This window comes from Aphis gossypii, chromosome 2 (assembly GCF_020184175.1).
Source record: "Aphis gossypii isolate Hap1 chromosome 2, ASM2018417v2, whole genome shotgun sequence".
In the NCBI taxonomy this organism is placed as follows: Eukaryota; Metazoa; Arthropoda; class Insecta; order Hemiptera; family Aphididae; genus Aphis; species Aphis gossypii.
Window position 1 is genome coordinate 61,585,567 of NC_065531.1, and position 15,529 is coordinate 61,601,095.

Genomic DNA, 15,529 nt, shown 5'->3' on the forward strand with positions numbered 1-15,529 from the left:
TATCGTCCTCGACATAGTGTCGTATACATCGGCCTAAGTCACCACATTTAAAGCCCCCAGGAATCATAACGATTGACCACAAATCGATATTGGCCTTAACCTCTTCTACATTCACCTCTGATCTAACCAATTGTGATTTTCGGTCACGAATTCAATTTTAATTCGTTCCTTTTAAATCTTGCATTACGACGATGAAAGACGATTTCAAGTTAAGCTTACGAATAACAATTTTAAATTTGATACCATACTAGACAATGGTTTTCCAAATAGGGTTTGTAGGGGAAACTCAAATTCATTAATGTGCATACACATAGATATCTAAAACTTGAGTAATACTGTTTGAAATAATCAATGTATGAAATTCAATTATAAGGACAAATATAATATCTCTAATAGTACGTGTATTTTTATATATTAATAACTAATAATGAAGAATAATATTTTTGTTGAAGCTAAATGTTTAAGATTTATTATATTTTTTTATTCATCCAAAATTTTAAATGCTTTGAACTAATAATAAATTATTAAATTAAAAAATTAATTAAATTTCTTACAATTGAGTTTAGTTTTAATAATAATAATTAACATTGAAATGTAACAGTTCGTTATAATATATACTCGAATAATATAGTGTAATATTAATGCTATACATAAAATATTATGTATTGTCATAAAATTGATCGTTATATATAATATATATATATAAATTATTTACAAATTATATTAATCAGTTTTGTAATAATATATAGTTTTTAAATTTAAAATAAAGATATTGTCATAGGCGTAGGGACATATTGTTTAAATGTATAAAATGTACATCGATTTCATAGAAATATAGAAATAATGGCAAATAAATTAAGAAAAATGGACATTTATATTTAATGCAGTTTATTATTTGAAAACAATTTTATTGTATTTTAAACAATTTTTATTTTTACTTTCAACATTTTTTATTTAGTTAATAATAACTATATGGTTTGATTAACTTAAATTAACCAATTAAAAAACAAAATAACTGCATTTGTAACGCTGAGCTAGTAATATCGGGCTATTTTAAAATTAGATTAAACTGCCATTTATACACCAAGTCGTTCGGCGTGTTATTCAATCTTTTCCGTGAGAACTATGTAGTCGTGTATGTTTTTATTCTTTACAAATTACAATCTAAATTTTAAGACAAAGCTAACGGAAATGTAATAATATTCTTTTATTACCCTAATATCAAATCAAAATAATATTTATTTTACTTAAACATGCGTTCTATAAATATATTTACTTTTTTAATGTTCTGTCTCTTAAATTATGTTTATTTTTATTATATTGCAAGTAGTTACACTATACGGTACAGTTTTTTACCGACTATTTTGTTTATATCGGTTGCGTACTCAATCATTAGATTACCTATACGTATATATATATATAAATTATTTACAAATTATATTAATCAGTTTTGTAATAATATATAGTTTTTAAATTTAAAATAAAGATATTGTCATAGGCGTAGGGACATATTGTTTAAATGTATAAAATGTACATCGATTTCATAGAAATATAGAAATAATGGCAAATAAATTAAGAAAAATGGACATTTATATTTAATGCAGTTTATTATTTGAAAACAATTTTATTGTATTTTAAACAATTTTTATTTTTACTTTCAACATTTTTTATTTAGTTAATAATAACTATATGGTTTGATTAACTTAAATTAACCAATTAAAAAACAAAATAACTGCATTTGTAACGCTGAGCTAGTAATATCGGGCTATTTTAAAATTAGATTAAACTGCCATTTATACACCAAGTCGTTCGGCGTGTTATTCAATCTTTTCCGTGAGAACTATGTAGTCGTGTATGTTTTTATTCTTTACAAATTACAATCTAAATTTTAAGACAAAGCTAACGGAAATGTAATAATATTCTTTTATTACCCTAATATCAAATCAAAATAATATTTATTTTACTTAAACATGCGTTCTATAAATATATTTACTTTTTTAATGTTCTGTCTCTTAAATTATGTTTATTTTTATTATATTGCAAGTAGTTACACTATACGGTACAGTTTTTTACCGACTATTTTGTTTATATCGGTTGCGTACTCAATCATTAGATTACCTATACGTATATAATATATATAATAATACTATACATTGTGTTTATATATTTTTGTTTTCCGGAAATAGCGATTTATTGTTGTCGTAATAACTACTGCGCATGCACCTGACTGCAGTAATTTCATTCACTAAAAAATCGGGGGAAGATGTCGGTCATTTAATTATTATTCGGTGTTCCAAACGAACGGACTGGGAACTCGTTTTTTTTAGCGACTTCCTTTCCTACATGTTCCACATAATAAATTATTTACCTATCGTTCGAAATTTCATCAGCCGGTTTGAGATATTCTCTCGGCGAGCAGCGGCGGCGGCACAGCGTCTAGGAGGGAGGGGTGGAATGAGTAACCAGTCTTCCGATTTAGCCAATTGTTCTTTGACATTTAAGAACAATCTGGGACATCGGGTGCCCTTATAAGGTAAATGGGCCAATTGTCCAGTGGAAATTTGGGGCGCTCTTCCTGTATATACCTATCTATATAAATCTACTGGTCGATCGTTGACAGAGGCCGCCGGTAGATATGGAATACGTTTATTAATATAATATATAACTGGCTGCGCATTGTACATTAAATTGTCCGTCGTTACGTAAACGATGTGAATAGTAAATAGCAATTCCTCTGGTTATCTGCAAGGGGTAGGTAGGTCCAGGGAAAAGAAAGGAAAAATTGACAACCCGATAACGGGAGATTCAGGTAACAGGTGGGTCAGTGGACCAAGCGGCTGGTTATAATAACTTGGGGCCCCCGTGCGGCGTGCAAGAGTAATATGTGATAAGTGGCACATCCTCCTCGTGTGAAACGACGTTTGGCTATCGCGGGAACGTGACCTCGGCATTTACAATTTTTCGTATGTTATGTATCCGTATTGTAGCATTGTTTTCCTACCGCAAGTACGAATTTATTTTGAATTGCATGTTTAAACGTATGCTTGTTTAGTTTTAAATTACTTTTAAAACATTTTATTTTATATTTGTCAAGTGGGCGGAAAACATTAACAAAATATGATATTATTATTATTATTTTTTTCAATAAAATTTACTTTTAATTAACTCCGTGATTATCATAGTACCATAGTCGTAAATGTCTCAACAAAATAATATTTATTTTCGAGTTATGCCATAATATTATATACATTATTAAAATAAAATAATATAATGTGACATAATTATTATTCGAATAATTTATAGCGGATTATCTCAATAGATTTTAAAACGTAATAATATGTGTCTGTTTATGTTGTATACACGTCCATAAATACAATAATACATTGATACGTAACCTATATAAAAGTTTACAGCCAAACAAAAATTATTGTTTATTACGGTAGTTATTTACCTAGTGTATTTCTTTCAAACTTATATTTTCTATGTTAATTAATACTTAAACCAATATATTAAGAACCACCTCGAATTTAATTTAATTTAACTTAGTACAAAAATGTTAATAGGTACAAGGTACATTAATTATAGTTTATAACTCTATTTATGTGTTTAATAATTTTTATTAAAATTGTTAGTATGAACTATGCAATGTAAAATATTATACTCTATTATAAATATTATGATACAGCCACATACACAGGAAAGTGTATATTTTAAACAATTTACAATCTTTAATAGTTATAATATAAAGTTAAATAACTCCTAATTTTTTTTAGTAAACAAACGAATTGATTTGTTGAATATTGAATTTTGACATGTCATTGTGTTATTTTTAAAATGTATAACTCGAAGACTAACTAATAATCTTTTGACATCTGATGGCATTAGAAAGTCGAATACGCAAGGGGAAAGCTCAGACCATGTGACATTATGAAATAATGAGAACTGTTAACATACCTGCGGCACTTCCTGTGCCCGCGGACAAGTAAAACATGCTAAAACTATAAATAGTAACTGCTGTGGATATAAAAGAACCCGATATCCGTAATGGCGTGATATATTAACGTATTATGTGGCAGAAACAAAATAAAAAATATCCTCGAAGCAAAATTTTCGAATAATAAAATTGTTTATATAAATCTATCGTAATGTACAAGCTCTAGCTCTAATCCACCATATAATTATATCACGGTTCTCAATACAAATACAAATATTTAAATTAATGAGATAATCAAATTAAATGATTTCACTTTTACTTTTATACATAAATAAATTACCTTTAGAAGACTTCTTTTGTCGGTAAATTTTTAAATATTTGTTTGGTAATTTGTTTTCCGAGAGTAATGGATGTAATATTTCTAATCGATAAATAGAAATATTAATATTGGTTATTCATATCTCATAACATTTTAATCAATTGATGTACACATTTAACAGCATTGTATTCTAAAACGTATTTGTGGTGGAGTAGTTGTTACTATTTTTTTGTTTGATGTAATTTATGTAATTTATCTAACAAACCGATTGAAATGTTATGATTTATAATTATTGCAGAGTATTATGATTACTTAAAAATGGGCTTAGCTAATATGTTTTCTATACTCGTTTTAAAGTCCAATTGATCTCTAATACTCCATTCAAAAATTAGAAATCCTTAAATTTAATATTTCTTAGGTATTATTTAAACCAAAATTTAAAGTGTATTACGTTTTGACAGAATCACAACAAAATAAACTATTTGTACATTTTTGATTTTGATTACTTAAGTTTTATGATTATGTGTTTATATCTAATGTCGACGACGATTTATATGGTACATATATAATACGTACGTATACTTTTGTACTAACCAAGTAGTATAATATTGTGTGTTCATGAACGAAATATAATATGGTTCTTCCGCGCTATAGACATCTAATAGATATTTAATCAAAGTAAAAATACGAAATGATGCCGCCACTGCCGTGTATGTAAGTACAGTTTACTAGTGAGGTATATTGATCTTAGATTTTTTAATAAACTTCAAAGAAATAATATGTAATAGAATAAAACATTATCCACCATTAATAGCAATTTAATCATTATCGGAAACGCGTTTACGATAGCTTCGTGTCGTTACCTCGTTAATTACGCTCCATCACGAGAACGTGCCCTTAATTGGTTGTAATGTTTAATTACTCATTAACCACTATGTACCGTCATTATCGTCCGGTGAACTTTTTTCTCTCCAAACACGCACAAGTGTGATTTCTACATTTCCCTTGTCACTGTTTAAATATATATATATATTAAACATATAACATAATTCATTCCATTCAAATAATCACTAAACATTTTTACTCTTAAGCAGGTACGTACAGACTATAGGACTAGTAGTATAGTAAAATTACAAGCAATTAACTAAAAATCTAAATTAGATTTACAAAAATATTTTTAGTTGTATAGTATTAGAAGATAATATATAGTTGTCCATGTATACTACGTACCTATTACATAAATGATAAATATATATATCACAATAACTGTAAACAAATAATATATATTGTAGCGCACTAGCGCGCTTTTTTCAATTCGATGCTTCGGAGAAAAATATGAAATATATGATAATGTTTAAGGGATCATTAAAATTTAAAAGAGTTTCAAGTTTTATATCACAATATAATTTTTAACTAATATTTGTTTGTAGGTTTTAATAACGAATTAAACACATTATAACATACAATTATTAAGTTTGCTTGTATCATTCTTAATACTAACTTTACCGTTACACTATGCCTATAAAAACTTAAAATAATTTATATTTATATATGTATATTTGATATTAATTAATACATATATTTATATACTTATAATGTATTTTGTATGTATATTTATGGGATTATATTGATAAGGTTAAAGAGTATAAACTATTGAAAATAATTATTCCTAATTTTATTCAAAATGACGATCTCAGTTGGATATTAGAGATTTAATAATTTTTATAATGAACTATTATTTTTTCTCAATCCCGTAGAGGAAAGTAAAGCTATTTATTTAATAAATGTTTATAAACTTATAGAACTTAAAAAGGGTTTTCAATCGATTATAAAATAATATTTCTTCAAAATCTACATAATCTATTTTAACCCTCCATGAATTTAATAAACTACAAACTTACTTATTCCGCAAACAAAAGAATACTTATATCAATTCTTATAAAATAAATTAAGTTATTTAAATTTTTAATTTAAGCAAAATATTCATTAAAAATCTAAAAGAGAATTTTCTTCTGTATTTATCGACACAGACATTGTTATGATTCTGATGAATCTTTTAAAACAATAATGAATAATGGTTAATGTAATATTCATTTTATATAAAATAATGAATTTACCCATATTAAATATTTAACCCATAAAAAATTCAGTTACAATTTATTTATTCGCTGATACTAAGATTGTAAAAATATTATTATTTGATGCGACTATAATCAGTAATTACTATGTACTATACTCTGTCCAAACATGGATAGGTACACGCTATAATAATACGTGTCAATCATTTTGACAAGTTTCATATAATTATTTTTTCTAGTTGCTCACAATTTGAAAATATATTTTATCTTAAACCTTATTAAATGCAACATATGTTTTTTTAATAATCTGTTTAGTCGTTCGAACTATACATTCAAAATAATTCTTTGAATGTATGATAATACCTTACCACTTTTATAATAACAATACTCTAACGTTTATTTTATTTTTTATTTTTTTTTGTTTATAGATGATCAAAGATTCTGTTGAAGATTTGTCGCTTACGAGTAAAAACTCGAGTAGAGTCAAAGACCTGGTGAGTAACTTTTTTTCTTTCTTGAAACTAAAGGGAGAATATTATTTGGACTACATAGGTTACAACAATAAGTAGTTAGCTCATATATGCTTCCGGTGATTTTTAATTAAAACCCGTTTTTTACAAGCATTATATTATGTTGGTCGGAATTATTAAAACTGATAAAAGATAACGCTAGAAGGTCTGTTCGCGATAAGAACAATAAAATGGAACAACAACCAGAGTCGGTATAAACTACAAACAGATTTGTGTCAGTGTACTGGTTCTCATTTAGTCACACTTTTTAATCAAAAATAATAATAATTAAAAACCAATACATTGTAAGTGCATTCATATTGTTAAATGAACATGAATTTATGATACAATAACATAAATATTATAGTATATATGCGTATATTATAACTATTATTAGTTATTACTGTATTATTATTATTACGCATAGTAATTATTATAGTTATAAAATAATGATAATTATAATAATATAGTATATTAGTGTCTGAACAACTGAATCTGATATATATATTTCTGTGCACTTGATTGTTATAGTCGATACAATAATTTATTAAAGACGATGAAAGGCTTAAATATCCCGTCAATGAATTAAATTTATTCACATTGTGTTATGTAGGTACTTTTACCATACTTTCATAATGGGTGTATTTGACTCGTCGTACGTGTCAACACGTCATACAATATGATAAAAATGAACAGCGGGTATATATTATCATAATACCTATTAATATATTATTATATTTATATTAGATATTAAATTTAAATTTTATTCATACATTTCTTGATTACACAATAATAAGACAGTACCTAAAGCTTTCCGTGTATGTTCGTTAAATAATAAAATTGACAAACTGTTTAAATCATTTTAACCTTGATAAATGTAAATGTATAATATATGTTAGTTAAATGTTAAACTCAAATAATATAGCTAGGTTTAAATATCAAGCCTACTCTGTTAACATTGTTTGTTATATTATAATTCATAATCATAATGTAGGTATAACTTGATATAAGTAGAGTTATCATTATTTGTTATACTTATTAATTATTACTACAGTCAAAAAAGAATCTAGTTAATTTCTATCGATATGAAAATAATTGAATAATACATTTGATGGATATTATAAAAAAATATTGATTGATATAAATTATAGTTAATGAAGTCTTTTCCAGTGGAATCAATAATTTATTAAAAATGTTTTCTAGTTTTCGCAATATTTATAGATTAGTAGCTACTATATTATATAATAATATAAAATTATTATTATTTATTTAGGTTAAATAAACATTAGAGGAGTTTTATTATCAAATGTAGTGATTATTTTGAAAATAAAACATTTATTTTTATTTTTTTACCTATGTAGTAGGTGTGTACTTTATTACATATGTATATATTTTGTTATTCGCTAGTGAGGTCGAGGAATCAAAAGATCTAAATATGTGTGTAACAAAATACTTACTTACTTCATTAGATCTAAATGTTACATCTACATTCTATTACGATTAAATTTAATAAATAATAATTATTATAAATTGCAAAAATTTATTTTAACAGGCACTTTGATAATATAATATTAACTATAGCCTATGCCCTATAGGTATGTTGGTGTGTATATTATATACACGTTTAAATTGATACCGACTTAATAATTTAATATTAAAAAGTGTATTACTTTTATAAACTTAAAACATAATATTTCATAAGTTCTAACTTATTGTTATACATTAGCTATACTTGTGAATTATTGTATTTTTTATATTCAATCATTACGATGTAATTTAAAAATAACAGCCCGACCTACGATTTCTACATTTTGTTTCTATGTATTACTATCATTCATAAGTAAATATATCAATTTTAAATAGATTTATAAAAAAAATGTATTATATAAGTATTATTAAACATACAATAATAGGATAAATATTCCAATGAAAATCTAAAATCATTAAGATATTCTTTTATAAATGCATTAGTTTAATTTTACATAAGAAACTGTTATGTCGTAATAATTTATAACCTTATTAACCTACGATGTACCTGTGGAATATTTATAGATGTCAAACATATGATATTTTTTAAATTGCGCTTTTGAATATAATCAACTAAACTACTATTTAATATTTGTCTTTTACCTGTTTGTATAGTATTTATACAAATATTGTATATATATTAATTATTGACAGAGTGTGATAAAAAAAAACAAAATAAATTAATATATGCTAAACAATAATTTTATCGTCAAATTCAAGTTTATATTAATGCAAATATTTATTATTCAAGTAAAATTAGCAAAAAACTTAATTTTTACAAAATATATATGTAGGTATAATAATTTATAATATATAATAAGAATTTATAACTGTATGAAGAAATCATGAATATTTTTCACTATGCAATTTAAACATTAACATAGAATATTTTTAATACGATGATTTCATACCAAAATGTTGTATTTTGGTGGGGGTTTTATTTAAATAAAAAATGATTTATCTATTAAGGTTTAACAACATAGTTATAGGAATATCTTATATTACTTCCAGTAATTTGTCTATATTAAAATACATTACCTAAATAGACGAACCACAATTGTATTTGTACCAACTTTCAATTGGATAGCCGGTATGGCGTTCAACATTATAGTCATAATATTATTTAGGTGTTTCTATACATACTCATTATAATATGGTGTTTCTCAAGTGCCCACGTGTACTAATTCCATATTAGCCATTTAACGAGGACCCATATCTAAATAAGTCTAATTTTTTCGGAGACTTGTGCAATACAAAAAACAATTGTTATTTGTTACACCATCATAACTTATGCCCATTGTTGTTTTAATAGTCACTTGCAAGCATATTATTATAGTAAATGTTTGGAGACTACACGTCTACGTTTACACATTATATTTATATTTAACCATAATCTATTATGCTCTTGGCGTCACGAAACATTCGTCCGGCTACCGTTTATACTACTCCGTATGTAGATATAACGTCACAACGGCAATTATTATTATTATAATACAAACACCAAAAATGTATATATATTAATATTATTATTAGGTTTTCAGGTAGGTATTATACGACAATACCCTTATGACTGTTATTATATTATATAATATATATAATATTAATATGTATTATGTATGTTCTAAGTATATTTGTGCGTGAAAGGTGAAGGTTATAATACGGACAGTGAATATTATTTTTAAAGCCATTAACGGTATTGGAAGTTCAAGAATGCATATATTATCGTATCGTCCATATACCTAGTATATTATACCATCATGCGCGTGCAGGCTGTAAACTTATTTATAACAATAAAAGTGTCAGGAGTGTAGGAACTAGAATAAAATAATAATACGTACAATAACAATAATAATAAACACATACGCGCATAAGCCTGTTTTTAAATATTTTTTCCCGCGTGTACTCCGGAACGGACCGAAGCTACTTTCTCCCGCCGCCGTTTGTACTTTCACTGATACGCGAGCACACACGCCATCCGCACACCCAGAAGTATACGCTCGGCTAATATTACTATACACACACACACACACACACACACAGTCGAACGGTTTAATAACAATAATGTAATTATGACGATAACTTTACCGAAGTCCTCAAAGCGCAGGCTTACGACGAACCGGTTACGTTAGAGCCTACGGCCGCTGTTGTTAAAAAATAAAATAACATAAAAAATACGTAAATTTTTTTTTTATTATTGTTAATATGTTTATTACGAAGTGAGCACTTGCAATGTTTTGAGTTTCTAACGTATCAAACGAAATAACGATTTTAACGCACAGATTATTGTAAGTTCGTTCAACCGAAATGCATCGTTCTACCGTTATAACGTTGTGTGTGTGATCATTGCTTATTATATTATGTTATTATTAACAAGACGAGACGAAACAACAGCAACGAAAACAAATACGCGAACAAATTAATTAGTTTTCTCCGAATAACAACAATAATAATATCACCTTTCGGATGAATATCCCGAGTTTTACACAATGTACTTATAAGTGCCCATACTTGAAACTCTACGCGAGTTATCACGAGTCGTGTACCTACCTATTGATTTTATGGTCAGAGCATACTATAGTGTTATAGACGATGTTATAGTACACATTTTATAGTGCAATAATTAGTCGATTTATTCCAAGATATAGCGCTTCATATTTATATAACGATTTTTTTAGCAAGTATATAATATAACTTGTGAATGCACTCATGCGCCTATTATAAAACTAATAATAACGTGTTACACGTTGAACATTTTTTAATATACAATAAAAAGCGTATTATTATACAACTCTGTTATAGAATAATAGTTATCTTTTATTTACAATATTATTCAACGTTCCATTGTTCTAATTCTGTATCAAAAAATAAGATCATAATAAATACACAACACAATTAAAGTTGTAAAACCATCATTACAAAATTATTCTATATTAATATACTATTTAACTAGGTGACTGTTAATGTAAACATTGTAATTTTCTTAATTTTATTATCACAGAGTAAGAGAATATATTTTGATTTTCATACTTCAATCAATATCACATCGAAAGATATAAGAGTTGCTGTGAAATATCTAAATACATTAAACATAATGCGTAAATAATTATTTAATTTAAGTGTTAGAATACACATTTTTTTTAAACTAATCGGAATTAAAAAATAAAGAATTAAACTTTTAATATAAGTTGAGCATAAACGATTAAGTATAATATACTCTTTACTTTTTAATTTATTGTTTAGAATACATATATAATACAATAGTTTTTATGCTTAAAGATTTTAGAATTGTGAAATATTAGAAATTTATACGTAGTTTTAAGATGAAATTTCTCTAATTACATTTTTGAAATTATAAAAACATATTAAAGTTTTGATTTTATAAAATAATTAAATTTCATAAATAATGTATTTAGAGCCATCACTAACAAATATTTTTTAATTCTTAATGTGTTCATAATTTTGTAGTGGCTTCTATTAAATGTAAGTAAAAAAATTTAGTGATTTCATTAAATCATGATATTAATTAATATACACAAACATTCAGTCACCTATTTAAATCGAAATACATAACTAAGTATTAGCTAACTATATACAATAGTATTTTCAAAAATAGCTTATTTGTATACACTATATATATTTATACTACTCTAATAGTTATTTTTATTATTTTTACTGGGTATTTCATCTAAAAAAAAAAAAATGTTTGTTGTTTTAAAAAATCCTTAATAGTATTAACGTTTTATTTTTTATTTACTGATTAAAAAGTAAATAAAATATATGAACACATTAGTAATTGATAATAATCGTTGAGTTTACACTTTACACTTTACATAATACATATACCTTACACATTCGTAAAATCAATAGTTTCTCAAATCTCTTTTGCCTTAGAGTTTAAAACCATAATCATTTTTGATAAATAAATGGAAATTTGTCTTTTGCTTAAATCTTAATTCTAATACTAAAAATCACTATGACCGACAAAAAAAAACCATAATGTTTTATTAAGTAGGTTAGGGAAATCAAAAATCTAGTATTTTTATCTTAAATCGTATTTATAATTCCTACGTATTTTTAACAAATTGATTTGTTGTTATACACATTATATTATATGTTACCTTTATTTACTAAGTAATAATATTTTATATGAATTTATTGGTTATTAACCTTTTAGAATAATAATAAAATAGATATTTCCCACATCTTTAGGTCACATGTGGTTGTGTCAAGCCATTATATTATACACGGTATATTACGACATTAACAAATTACAACTTTAAATTATCATTTATTGCATTTTTACCTATAATCCAGTATTACTAGTATTCTTGTATTCTTGTAACGATTGTAAACCTTGTAGTGTATTTAATATCTAAATCACTTTATTGCATAATTTTAATAGTTTACATCTATATAACCGATATATTATTGAATAATTTTGAAGTAAAAAAAATATATACATATATATATATAAATTTGTAATTTTGATTTTATCCATTTGAAAAAAATATAATTTTATGCATAATTATTATTATTATACTTGCTTTGTTACGTTCATACATTTATTAATTCATACAAAAAATTTTTTGTCACTATTTGCTTTATTTCGATAACAATATTTTTTAATTTTTTAATTCATTAATGTTGTGTAATAATATTATCCTGTATGTGATGATTTTATAAAATTATATTATTTACACAGATAATAGACGTGAGAGAATTTGATTATTAAAGCATTAATATAAGCAATAAAATGTCTCAACTAATATTATAGTTTTTCATTTTTATTACATTTTTATGTATATTATACAAGTATAGACATACTTAAAATATATTCTATATTAAAACTGAGTGTATTCAAGCGTGTATTGTATACCTACATTTAATAGCATATATGTTCATTTTTTTCTTCTCAACTATAATAATATGTAATTTACGTTTTAGACGTTATCAAAGCATGTTATGAATTAAAAATAAAAATAAAACAGTTGACAATCTTAACATAAAATAATAATGAATTACAACAGTATATGCACCGATATAATATATATAAATACCGACGTGTGACATAACATAAATCTTATGTTTTATGATTCATTTTTAAAAACAATCAACGAATTATTAGCACTCTGCTCAAGACGTTCATAGAATTTCCACCCATATCAGTATAATATGTAGTACTTAGATTTTTTTGTAGTGGTAGATATTTATTGCTTTGACCTCCTTCGTTTGTTTTCTCGGAGTGTATATAGCATACATACGGCACTGTCCATTAATCAGTCGAAACGAATTGGCGGATTTCCTGTAGGGAATAGGCGTGTTCACCTGTCAAATTTGTGTGATTTCATACATGACTCATCTGCTTATGAATAAAGGCCAACAAATGTCAAATTCTAGTAGCATAAATTGTGAATCTTATTTTTTTATCCCTGCAGCACGAAGATGTATTTCAATTTATGTATGAATTCATCAGTTATTATTACTCATTAGTCATTTCCATACGTTTTTACCGCAAAAAAGTCTTGTGTTCTTACAGACACTAGTGACGCAGTATGTAAATTGACAAATTAAATAGTATACATAAACCTCAACTGATCATTAATCCCGATTGTAAACTGCTATCTTGGGATTTATAATTTAACTTTAACTAGAAATTTTTAGATTATAATATATTATAATATAGATACCATTATATTTAGTTATTTTATTTTTGCTCAAAGGTTAAAATAAAAATAAACATTATTATATTTCATATTATATACTAAAAGTATTCATGATAGAATAATAGCATGTGGTACATATAATACATATGCATAGTATAGTTAGTGTAGTGTGCACAATATACGCATTATTATAAAGTATAATTTAAGTGTCTAATAGTCAAACAGTCAATAGTCAACATTTCAAAAGTTTTGTTATTATAAGAATAGTTGGGCGGGGTAAGGGAATAAATCTAATTTTCATAATCTATAGTTTACTATAGTAAGAATTGAAGTATTTTGATTAAAAATTATGAAATGATAAACGGTACATTAAACAGGCTGACATGCAGCCATGCAGGTGGGTTGATCGACCGCCGTAAACAGGTGTCGAAATTAATTAGTTGGTTCAATTTGACCATGCGCCGGGTGCCAAGTATATAGGTATACTAAAATTAAGGCGGAGGTAAAACGTGATCCGGTCGGAGGTGAAAGTGTATTTGTATGAGTGTACCGCTCGCAACAACGACTAGTTTGAAGCACCCACGACATCACGAGCGATCCAAGGTACCATTTTGGCGGGATCACGATCTGCCGCAGAATCGCATGTGCAAAAAAATAATACATTAATGATGATGATGAAAAAATAATAATGTAAATCGCTGAAGACAGCGAAATAAAAATGAAAGTGAACTATATTAAAAATTGAAACGTTTAGAACGTTATTTTGCACCGAGCTATACCGTCATACCTACTGAGCGCCATCACATATTTGATATTATTACTTTTGTTGTTAATCGTTATCACTGATGTCTAATTTTTTTCTTTTTTTTTTTTTTAGATTAAAAAGCTAAATGAAGGTTCCCAACAGTCTAGTTTTAAAAAAAAAGGACCAGTGCATAAGGTAAGACTGCAGATTACATTTTTTACTTTCAACAGTAGTTGTTATGCAACCGTTGAAAGTTAATGATTATGTTTATGAAAAATAACCTTCTAAGACTCTAAGTCACAACAGTATTTTATAGATCATTATTTCCATAAATATAATATAATGCACATAATAATTGGATACTGGATAATAATATAGGCATTGGAATAAGACCAGATTTTCAATACACCTCTTCGATTCAATTTTCAACAATAAAATAAATTGGGTAATAACATAATATTATATTATGTCGTACAGTTTTCAAACATTTTAAAATTATTCGAACTAGCCTCCAGTGTCGTTTAATATAATATGTAATGTATATCGTTACATGCTGTTACGGATTTAGACTCTAATGACTAGCTAAACCTAACCTAACATAAAGTAACTTAAGCTATTGACACGAAAACCATTGCGTTGTTAAATGCGAGCTCAAGAAGACGTTGAAATGTCACACTCGAATGTCGCCCATCGATTTCTGCAAACGTTTATATGGTTACGGCCGATATAATATTATTATGCATGTGCATACATG

The 15,529-nt window shown here is 25.9% G+C and overlaps 1 protein-coding gene across 6 annotated transcripts in view; it reads left to right on the top strand.

Annotated features, from left to right (window-relative positions):
- LOC114124999 (major antigen) overlaps positions 1–15,529 on the top strand; it is a 47,200-nt gene that overhangs the window by 18,955 nt on the left and 12,716 nt on the right. For all 6 annotated transcript variants that reach the window (XM_027988469.2, XM_027988468.2, XM_050199763.1 and 3 more), the window contains 2 exons: positions 6,760–6,825; positions 14,908–14,970. In XM_027988469.2, the coding sequence (XP_027844270.2) occupies positions 6,760–6,825; positions 14,908–14,970 (129 nt within the window). The remainder of the gene's footprint in view (positions 1–6,759; positions 6,826–14,907; positions 14,971–15,529) is intronic.